Source organism: Silurus aristotelis, assembly GCF_946808225.1.
Source record: "Silurus aristotelis genome assembly, chromosome: 10".
Lineage (NCBI taxonomy): Eukaryota > Metazoa > Chordata > Actinopteri > Siluriformes > Siluridae > Silurus > Silurus aristotelis.
In genome coordinates this window covers 3,036,027-3,047,051 of record NC_139583.1, presented here as the reverse complement: position 1 = coordinate 3,047,051, position 11,025 = coordinate 3,036,027, and the positions used below count along the sequence as shown (strand labels likewise).

The 11,025-nt window shown below is 39.6% G+C and overlaps 1 protein-coding gene across 1 annotated transcript; it reads right to left on the bottom strand.

The window, feature by feature from the left end:
* Nucleotides 1–2,846: 2,846 nt before the first annotated feature.
* On the bottom strand, nucleotides 2,847–6,678 carry ssr3 (signal sequence receptor, gamma). The gene is made up of 5 exons (XM_083552521.1): nucleotides 6,422–6,678; nucleotides 5,291–5,417; nucleotides 5,046–5,144; nucleotides 3,916–4,047; nucleotides 2,847–3,141 (listed from the first exon to the last, which is right to left on the bottom strand). Exons 1-5 carry the CDS (start codon nucleotides 6,552–6,554, stop codon nucleotides 3,075–3,077), a joined length of 558 nt encoding a protein of 185 aa, XP_083408647.1. The 5' UTR covers nucleotides 6,555–6,678; the 3' UTR covers nucleotides 2,847–3,074.
* Nucleotides 6,679–11,025: the final 4,347 nt, after the last annotated feature.

Genomic DNA, 11,025 nt, shown 5'->3' with positions numbered 1-11,025 from the left:
TCTTCATCTCACCTACATCAGTATCTGAATCGACATTACAACCACCTTTGTGGCTGAATGAATCTCCACACGAATCTCCACACAATCTAGTGGAATATCTTCACAGAAGAGCGGAGGTTTATATAACAGAAAATCGGGATTAAATAAGAAATCAAACAAAAGATGCACATACTGTGGATTCTCTCACAGTCATCTCAAGTGGCTGTAAATGTAAATGATTTCCTGTTAATGAGAACTTTATCCTGAAGGTTTCCAGCAGGTCCTGAGAGCAGAATGGGAATAGGACCACCATGGCTGGTGCTTAAACTTGGACTTTTACCTCAGAGATGTGGATGAGGCTTTTAATCGAAGTAAGATCTCATGCTTTGCTGTTAATAGATGACCTTCTCATTGTTAGTTGTCTGATAGTTTTCCAATCTTCACTTCTCACTGATATACATGAAAATGAGGAACATCTTTCAGTGTTCCCAAAACTTTGTGGACACCAGACCATAAGATTGGTATGTGCTTCTTTGTGAACATCCCATTCCACATTGAGCCATCATTTGTTGTCATAAGAACCGCCACATTTCTTGGATGTTCCACTAGATTTTTTGAAAATTTGTGCTCCATTAGCCGGTTAGTAAAGTCAGGTACTGATGTAAGTGAGGTGAGGAGACCTGGGGGGCAATCAGTGTTCACTTTCAATAATTCAATAGGGTTGAGGATCAGAGATCTAGAACAAAAGATATTTTGTATCTTTCAACCCATGTAAAGCATATCTTCATGGAGCTGGTTTTGTGCATGGGAACATTGTCATGCTGGAACAGGTTTGGGTCTCCTAGATCACACGAAGGGAAAATTTCATGCTCCAGCATCCAAAGGCACCCTATACAACTGTGTGCCTCCGTGCCTGTGGTAATAGTTTGTGGCAGAACCACATATGAGTGGAAAAGTCACGTGTCCAAATACGTTTGGGTAAATAGTTCGAATCTGACCAGGGGAAAAGTTTTCTCAGGCAGCTTTCACACTAATGCTCATCCACACGTCCTCACGTTGCTACAGCACACCTCTGGACCGAGTGCCTTTATAATTACATGCTTGGGATTTCACACAGGGAGTCTACATCATACATCATACATCCAACACCGGCCATGTGTATGTGACGAAACAACCAACTCTGTAAACGAGAGACACAATTGCTCTAATAGTAGTATCATGTGTCACCTGACCCCCTCCTGGATAAACTTAGTGACTTATGTACACAATATGTACAATATGTAGGACTCAATTATATGCCTGAAATAAAAACAATAAAAAAATCAGTGTTGGATGCTTTTTTCCCCCCTATTTTGCATTCATTCCAATAATTATACAATTATACAACAATCAGTCATTTATTTCTATATTCATCATTCAAAAGAACCTAAAGTTTTAAATCTTATCGGTCAAAATGAGTTGATTAATTGCCCTTGCGTGTGTGGTGATGTTTCCTGGAAGGTAAGAATGTTTATAGGATGTTTATGGAAGGAGTCTCCAGTTCGAGTTTTTTGTAACATTACGGTTACACTACAATTTTTCCTTTCCATCAACTTCCACTAGTACAGAGAGTATAATCATCCACCATAATCCCAGTCTACCATTATAATCACCCAACCACCCTAACCGCACATACCACCATAACCCCCGTCTACCACCATAATCACCCATCCACCATACCACCATAACCACAGTCTACCACCATAATCACCCATCTACCCTAACCCCCACATACCACCATAACCATTCATCCACCCTAACCCCCACATACCACCATAACCCCAGTCTACCACCATAATCACCCATCCACCATACCACCATAACCACAGTCTACCACCATAATCACCCATCTACCCTAACCCCCACATACCACCATAACCATTCATCCACCCTAACCCCCACATACCACCATAACCTCAGTCTACCACCATAATCACCCATCCGCCCTAACCCCCACATACCACCATAACCATTCATCCACCAAAATCACCCAACCACCCAAACCCCACATACCACCATAACCCCCGTCTACCACCATAATCACCCATCCACCCTAACCCCCACATACAACCATAACCCCCGTCTACCACCATAATCACCCATCCACCATACCACCATAACCACAGTCTACCACCATAATCACCCATCTACCCTAACCCCCACATACCACCATAACCATTTATCCACCCTAACCCCCACATACCACCATAACCTCAGTCTACCACCATAATCACCCATCCACCATACCACCATAACCACAGTCTACCACCATAATCACCCATCTACCCTAACCCCCACATACCACCATAACCATTTATCCACCCTAACCCCCACATACCACCATAACCTCAGTCTACCACCAAAATCACCCAACCACCCAAACCCCACATACCACCATAACCCCCGTCTACCACCATAATCACCCATCCACCCTAACCACCACATACCACCATAACCCCAGTCTACCACCATAAACACCCAACCACCCTAACCACCACATACCACCATAACCCCATTCCACCACCATAATCACCCACAGACCCTAACCCCAATCTACCACTATAACCACTCATCCACACTAACCCTGTTCTACCAACATACTCACTCATCCACCCTAACCCCAATCTACCACCAGAATCACCCACACATATGAGTTTATATATGGAGCAGGATTACAGACTAGACAGCAATTTTAGAAACATTTATTGCATTTTCACTTTATCTCGTTCAATTTCTGTTTTTGTTGTTGCTGTATGTTGTGAGAAAGAGAGAGAGAGACTGCAGGAGAGAGATATGAGAGAGATGAAAAAAGAAACACTAGGTATTAATCAGGGTTTAAAGGTCATTTATTGGTATAAAAAGTGAACGAGTCAGAAACGACCCCTCGGCGCCACACGGATCATGAATTTCATGAAAGTCCACTGATGAAATGAAATCTCCAGCTTACACCCTGTTCATCACACACTCACACACACATTTGCCCAGAACCAGTCATTCATTTGTTCATTCCTCTTCTTCCTCAATGGTTTAGATTTCATGACACCTCTCTCTCTTGTTTACTTGGAGCCGGTGGACAGCAGAGCGATGAGACCAGACGAGGCACTGATGGACAGAATGTAGTTCCTGTAGGAATGCAAATCATCAGCAGTGGGTTTTATTTATTCGAATTATCACAACTTGAAAAAGTTATAAAAATTTGTGTTTCACTCATATCTGTATTGATAAAAAAGTTTGGCTTGCAAACTAAAATTCCCCCGCAGTTATTAACAGAGATCGCGATCTGTCGTCATTACGAGAGCGGCCTCTAGAGGCTAATCACTGACGGCGCGTGCTGCCGGTTTTTACACGAGAGACTGCGCGCTGCACGGAGAGCGCTGTATTGTATTTATTATTTGCTATTTTTTATTTGCAATTTAAAATTATATCCATTAATGAAAAAAATATTTCCTTTAGCACATTTTCATGATTCAGTACTGTTTTTTTATTTTATTTTTGCAATAAACTTTAGTACTATATTGTTTTTTATTCTGTAACCATTTTAAAAACTAATGCTCTTTTAATAGGCGATATTTCTTGAAACGTAATGCTTAATAATTGTCTGCACGGTGCGGAACAAAATAATAAACCCATCTTACATTAGAAGGCATAATAAATAAATCTAATAAATCATAGCCCACCTCAAAAAAAGGAAAATTATGTGGTCCTCACAAAAAATAAAAAAGTTTGGGGACCCCTGGAATAGACGATATAAGAAAAGGAAAGAAATAATCTAGCGTGCAGTTTTTTTTTACAGAACTTTAGCGAAAGGCTGTCCGGACTGGAGAAAGAGCCAAATATATGCAAACGGGTCTGTAGAGAAAACAGGGTGAGGATTCGGGTGGAAATGAAGACACTTACACTGTTGGGTTGAAGTTCTTCAGGAGGAAGAAGGAGGCGATGATAACCAGCACGAGGAAAAGAGAGTTGTTGTAGAAGATGGAAAAAGTTGTGGCCTCGTAATCCGCCACCTCGTTCTTCTTCCACAGAATCCTGCCATCAACAATAAATAAGTAAATAAATAAATTTTAAGTGAAAAAGAGAGAATTTGCGTTTTAAAACTTTATATATATATTTATCTTTTAAATTGTTTCAATTTAATTTACTGACAATCAGGCCTGTTTCTGCAGAAAAAAGCTTTTATTACTCAAAAGTTGTGCGACACGATGCACACCACTGACACCTGGTGGTCAGGAAGAAAACATTCTTCTATTTTTATTATTCGAGTTTGTCTGAAACTGCTTCAAAAATTCTATATTCGAATGGTACCATTTATTCTATAATAAATGAAGACACAAAGCAATATACAAGATGCATAATGTCTGTAGGTTTGTGCACAACTGACCATAAAAATTTTTTTTTAACATCCCGTTCACATTTTTTCCCTGTTTGCTCTTTAACCTCCACTCTTCTGGGAAGATGTTCCACTAGATTTTGGAGTGTGCTTGTGCTCATTCAGCTAGTAGTAAAGTCAGGTAGTGATGAAGGTGAGAAGGCCTGGGGTGATCAATAGGGTGGATATTTTCCACTTTAACCCACATAAAGCACATCTACATGGTTTGCTAACAGGTTTGGATCTCCTATTTCAAGAAGAGGAAAAAATCCATGCTACAGCATCCAATGACGCATTATAAAACTGAGCACCTCCAAGTCTGTGGTAAAAGTTCGGAAAATATCGTATAGACACAAACTTTAGAAATAGATTGGACAATAATAGAAATTTTTCCCGGCAGAAGGAAACGAAGAAAAAATAATGTCATTTATCTACATAATTGTCAATTCGCTTCTCAATAGAACTACCGTCAAAAATAGCACAAGCTGCAACTGAATCTGTCCAGAAATGCAAACAGAGCATACTGATGCAATGATCTACTTCACAAGGGAACCTCACGTGACCCACCCCTGAGTGACTCCCTCCAACCGACCAGGGTGCCAGAATTTACGCTTCTGTTCAATCTCATCCTAAAATCACAAGGAGGTGATCGCTTTACCTCTCGTCCTTCTCTTTGCGGGACATCTTGCGGCTGTCTGCTTCGGACAGTTTGCGAGTCACTTCCTTGGAAACGGCGTCTTCTCGTTTCTGAGCGACCCTGAAATAGGTGTGACACACACACACACACACACACACACACACACACACACTTTAACCCAGCATCTCAAACACCACTTTACAGCGCAGTTTCAGTGCAGTCAAAACCAGTGCTTTCTATCGTGAACACCCTCAGAAGGCTCTTACTTGTGCTTGAGGACGAATTTAACGTTCTTGTAAGCGAAGGCCACCAGGTACGTGCTGACCAGAGTCATGACTGCGTACAGGACCGCCGACTGCACCAGGTCCATGTGCCAGATCCTCCAGAAAAGCCCTTTGAAGAGAGAAAAAACGATTTTAAACACACATAAGAACGTCGTGCATTGTATTTGGTGGCAGTATACAGTATATTTCCGTAATATTTACACTTCATACTCTCATGAACGAAGCAGGAACAAATGCATCAGTCTGAGATTCTTATGTGTTATAAGGACCTAAATTATATCCTGTTTTGTGTTGAGTTTGGTCGCAATATATAGCATAATTTCAGGAACAAATCCGGTTCGAATGCACGAGCTTCAGTTTACATTTCAGCACTTCGACACACACAAACGTGATTTTTAAGTACGTTATGAGGACCTAATGAATTAGTGAATCCCTCTCATTACATCATGCATATGGTGCCGTGTATTTCTGCAACGATCAGACTTTAGATCTCCTCAGGAACAAATCCGGTCCTCATGCATAGGTTAACATTTCACTTTTACACACAAACGTGTTGGTTGAGTGAATTATGAGGACCTGAAGACGGAAAAAACACACATCCTGCATTGAGTTGATTTGGGTTGCTGTATACAGTAGTATATCTCTGCGATGATCATCTTTACAGGAACAGATCTGCTCTTGGGTTGATACTTCACCACTTTTACACATATTTACACCTAATAAAAAGGCCCATATATATTTATATTTAAAAAAAGGGATGATATGGTTCCATTTCAAGCGATAAATTATACATTTAGAGAAAGACTGTCGCCCCAAAAAGCACACAATAAGGTTTTTTTTTTTTCATATTTTATTTTATTAAATTGCAAACCATATTGGTCATATTCTTATAATTCTACATATACATATAACATATAATTCTATGTTAATTATTATTGTTGTTATTATTATTATTATGCTTCCTATATAGTGTACACCATATATTATCAGGGACTAATCAATGCACATTACTAATTTCCAATGTTTCTCTACTATAATATTAAAAATAAAAGATAAATAAATGAGACAGATGGAGAGAGAAGGAGACAGAGGGAGACAGAGCTTCAGACTTACAGATGGGAATGGCGGACACGATGAGCGCGTTCCCGTAGAAGAGTGCGGTGGACTTGGCGGAGAGGTTCCTGCTGAAGTCCTGCAGGAGTAAATCCTCCTCAGACTGCTGCTTATTACCGCTTTTGGGTGCCATTAGTTCTGCTCGGGCTGCTCCGTGGACCTGAGATGTGGAGGTGAAGGAGGATTGAAGAAGGAGGACTGACACGTAGTCGCTCGCTGGTACGGGAGTCGCTCTAACGCCGCGTCAGCGCAAACACGGAAGTGCGTCGGCGACACACCGGAAGCGGAAGTTGGTTCGGCATGGGGGGCGCCATGTTTGTTTGTGCGTTTGTTTTTATTGTATACTGAAACATTTGGTATGAATAAATGGTGGATGAAGTACACAAACCATACACTCGAGTTAAATATCCAGTGTATATTTTAACTTTAAACAAAAAGTTAAAGTATTTGCCTTCAAATGTACTTAAGTATCCAAATCACTATGATTTATTATAACTATAATGTTCCCATGATCATTTTTATCACAAAACTCTTCACTTAATCCATTTAGATGATGTGAAAAGACTCGAATGTGACTCTCAGCACACTGATCTATTAAAAGATTGATATTAATGACTCAAACACTGATTAATTTATATTACAATTATTTTAAGCGATGGTTGAAGACCTACTTCTTCATGAAACACTTAAATTAGCACTTTTCAAGTTTGCTTTGTAGAATTCAGGAGTTATATTTATATTAAGTTTGTAATCTTGCGTACCAGTGTAGATTTATTAATTTCTAGAGACTCAAAGCATTTTCGTACGTCGCTCTGGACACGGGTGTCTGCTAAATGCAGCAAATGTAAATGTAAAATTATCATGAACCCAAAACCTTTTCAACTACTTCATTTATTCCTCTCTGAATGTTCTGCTTGATGTTAAACTGACGCTGAACTGTATGCTGGTGATAAGTAGATACACCAAACATTGATGGCGGTTTTAGCTTATATGACGCCCCTGGGGTGAACCACACCATGACCCAACGTCTCCCACACTGATTAGTTTCAGCTCGTCTCTGTTTCAGCTACAGTCACTGGATGAGTAAAACGTGTTCTCAGAGCAGTCCATATCTGAGAGCTTTATACATCTATAAATATCACCCTAAATGCATTTATTGCACAATTTCATTCATGTCATTGTGCACAATTTCTCTTAGAACCGAGAACCAAAAAAACTTCTTGGCGAATTGTAGCCATAAGATACATACAACATCTATATAATTATAATACACATCTTTTAAATGAGCCTTTAAGCTGCAGTGGAGATTCTGTTTAGTGAACTCAGTAGGACCAATTCAGTATAATCACAAAAAACATTTCTGACATCACTTCAATTACAGGTAACCAGAATCAATAGTTCTGTTTAACTACAATCCAATCGGACTTGTTTGGCTGTAATTGTTTTGTTGCTACACACATTATGATAAACTACATATTATAAATTATAATGTTATGCAGTTAAAAAAAAAATGTGTTGCTCTCTTTTTCTCTCCTCATAGCGAGATGAGTGATAGAGCTGCATACATCTTTATCTTTTGCACATTTGCCTCCTACTTCTTTCCTCTGTTTTCTTTAGGGGTTTAGAGCTTTTTTGTTATCCATAATTCTAATTTGGTTTCAGCTCTCCTTACTGACATGAAGTCACCCAACCTCTGGCTCTCCTTTCTGAGTGTATGACTGAGGGAACTTCTCAGAGACGAGATACCGCTCTGGGCAGCTGCCTATGTCGCCTCTGTCTAAATCCGCCACTGCCAATCAAAACGAGTTTGAGAGTTTAAGAGCGCTCAACAGAGTGCACGCTTTACCCCGATTGGTGGCCTGGTTTTATCCGCTTATTAATAAAATAAGAACGACTGATTTTGCAAATGTAGTTAAGTAAAAAGTAAAATATTTGAGTTTGAAATGTAGTGAAGTTACAGTAAAAGTCTCAGGAAATACTTATATTTTATAAGTTTGCTTATTATGAATCCTTATTGTTATATAAAAGTTACAGACAGTGTGCAGTGTGATCAAGGTGTAAAAAGGGCAGCTAGCGATGGCAGCAGAACCTAAAGCGAGAGACCAAAGGTATCACAGACACCGAAACCTGAGTGAACGTGTGAAAGTGGGGGGATGACAGAATCCAAATATCCCAGTTCACCAAAACACTCTATATCCATGATCCCTTCAGATCTGCTTCTTCATCTACTGACAAAAGGTTTGACTAAACAAATATAATTTCTACCAAGACTTGACCACCAAGACTGTGTCTGAAACCTGAACAGACAGTAAGACTTCGTATCATTATACCATTGTCAGGTAATTATCAGGCGTTATGTTATGTTGTGGGTTGTGATGGAAGAGTATCTGTGAGAGTGAAAGGGAAAGTTTATAGGACTGTGGTGAGACCTGAGATGTTGTATGGTTTAGAGACAGAGGCATTGAGTAAAAGACAGGAGGTGGAGCTGGAGGTAGCAGCGCTGAAGATGTTGAGATGTTTGTTGGGAGTGACGACGATGGACAGGATTAAAAACGAGTTTATTAGAGGGACAGCGCATGTAGGACGTTTTGGAGACAAGGTGAGGGAGGTGAGATTGAGATGGTTTGGACATGTGCAGAGGAGGGACATGGGGTATATCAGCTGAGAATGGAGCCACCAGGAAGGAGGAAAAGAGGAAGATCAAGGAGGAGGTTTATGGATGTGGTGAGGGAAGACATGCAGGTAGTTGGGTTGAAAGAGGCAGATGTAGTTGACAGGGGGGTATTGAGACGAATGATCTGCGTTGGCGCCCCCTAAAGGGAGAAGCCGATAGAAGAAGAAAAAAAAAAGACCCGAACAGAGTCTATGAAATATAAACATGGAATGGAAGGGTGCAAATATATGAAATAAACCATTTTTATTTTATATGTTAATTACACTAATTGAGTCAGGCAGAAGAAATTTTATACCGAAAAATACTTTTAACCATTTTTATTTTTAGATTTTATTTTTTAACTATAAATTGGGCCACTTTGACCTGCAGCATAACACAAGGTGGTGAACATCAATAATAGTGACGTCACTCCTAAACAATTTTCTTCCATTTCTTTCTAACATTTTCTTCCTTTTCTTCCATGATGGTTACAGTATTCATTAGCACCACAAGGGGGCACCCAAGACCTATTTTACGTGTTTAACAGCTGCAAGGTTGTTTTGGACCCAAAGAGCTAATTTATTTTTATTTTTCTCTTTTTGTAATCAAATTACACCAGGGTTAAAATAGTGTTAATATTGAATTGAACCCAACCCAAAGGTACTGTTACAGTAGGAAACATCTGGAAAGTGGAACAGGCCTTGAGTGGACAGAAGACCCAGGGACTGAAAGCTTAGAATATTTACACACACTCTTAAAACAGCTGGGATTATGTATTCCATTCTTACATTTATGTATGTAGCAATTTCAAGGGCAATGCTCACAAAAAAATTACTAGCAAGAAATAACCATATGGCAGGTACAACTTGTGTTTTGAAGATGATTAAAGAAAAAGGAGTAGTCGAGAGTGGAAGACTTAAAAAAAAACAACTAAATGGCCCAGAATGCAATGCGAAAGAATTACAGCAAAGATTTGGTTTGGCTAATAAGCGATCTGAATGAATGTGAAGGCATTGGTGGCATTAGCATTAGCATTGTAGGCAATGGTGGACAGAAACAAAGTAAATGTAATTGGTTACTGTACTTAAGTAGCTTTTTCAAGTATCCGTACTTTACTGGAGTATTTCTATTCAGGGAGACTTTTACTTTGACTTTCTTCTACATTTCAAAGTCAAATTTCATACTTTTTACTGACCTACATTTTGTCGTTCCTTTTTTTTTATGAGGATAAAAACTAAACTGGTCAAACACCGTTTTGTTCTGATCAGCGCTTGGTGTATCTACTGATCACCAACATACAGTTCAGCATCAGTTCAACATCAAGCAGAACATTTAGAAAGGAATAAATGATGAAGAACGTTTTGGGCTCATGATCATTGTAATAGAAATCAGTTTTTGACTCATTAATATCTGTCTATTATTAGATCAGTGTGCTGAGGGAAAGATACTTAAGTACATTTGAAGGCAAAAACTTTGGTACTTCTATTCAAGTGAAAGTTTAAAGGGACATTTTTACTGTTACTGGAGTCACATTTTACCGAGTGGATCTACTTTATCTCAACAAAATGATTTGCTTACTTTGTCTACAACCAGTGGTGGAGGAAGTACACATACCATGTACAAGCACAAGGTGAAAACAAAGCAACACGTCCATAAACGTACAGATAGAAAGTTGCTGAGAGGTGAATTTTCCTCGAGTTCAGTTTATCTGTGGAAGCCACCGGTGTCCTGTTTGCTTATAACCTGGCATTAACTGTCAGGTCAAGTTTGAAAACGGCCATGTGCAAGTCTTTTAATTACTGTTATCTTGACATGGCGTCACCTTGTGATTTAATGCCCATGCTATTTCGGTGGACACACACAACATTAGCGGAGGAGAACCGTCTCTGCTGTCCCTGCACGCCTGGCCTGAGGGAAGAACCCAAGAATGCATAAATCTACCGCACCTTAT

What these genes read in the sequence shown, in the direction of transcription:
- ssr3 (XM_083552521.1), bottom strand. Translation starts at nt 6,554, where the DNA reads ATGGCACCCAAAAGCGGTAATAAGCAGCAGTCTGAGGAGGATTTACTC. An exon ending in CGTGTCCGCCATTCCCATCT is followed by an intron (nt 5,418 to 6,421) that starts GTAAGTCTGAAG and finishes CTCTCTTCAAAG; the next exon opens with GGCTTTTCTGGAGGATCTGG. An exon ending in AAATTCGTCCTCAAGCACAA is followed by an intron (nt 5,145 to 5,290) that starts GTAAGAGCCTTC and finishes CACCTATTTCAG; the next exon opens with GGTCGCTCAGAAACGAGAAG.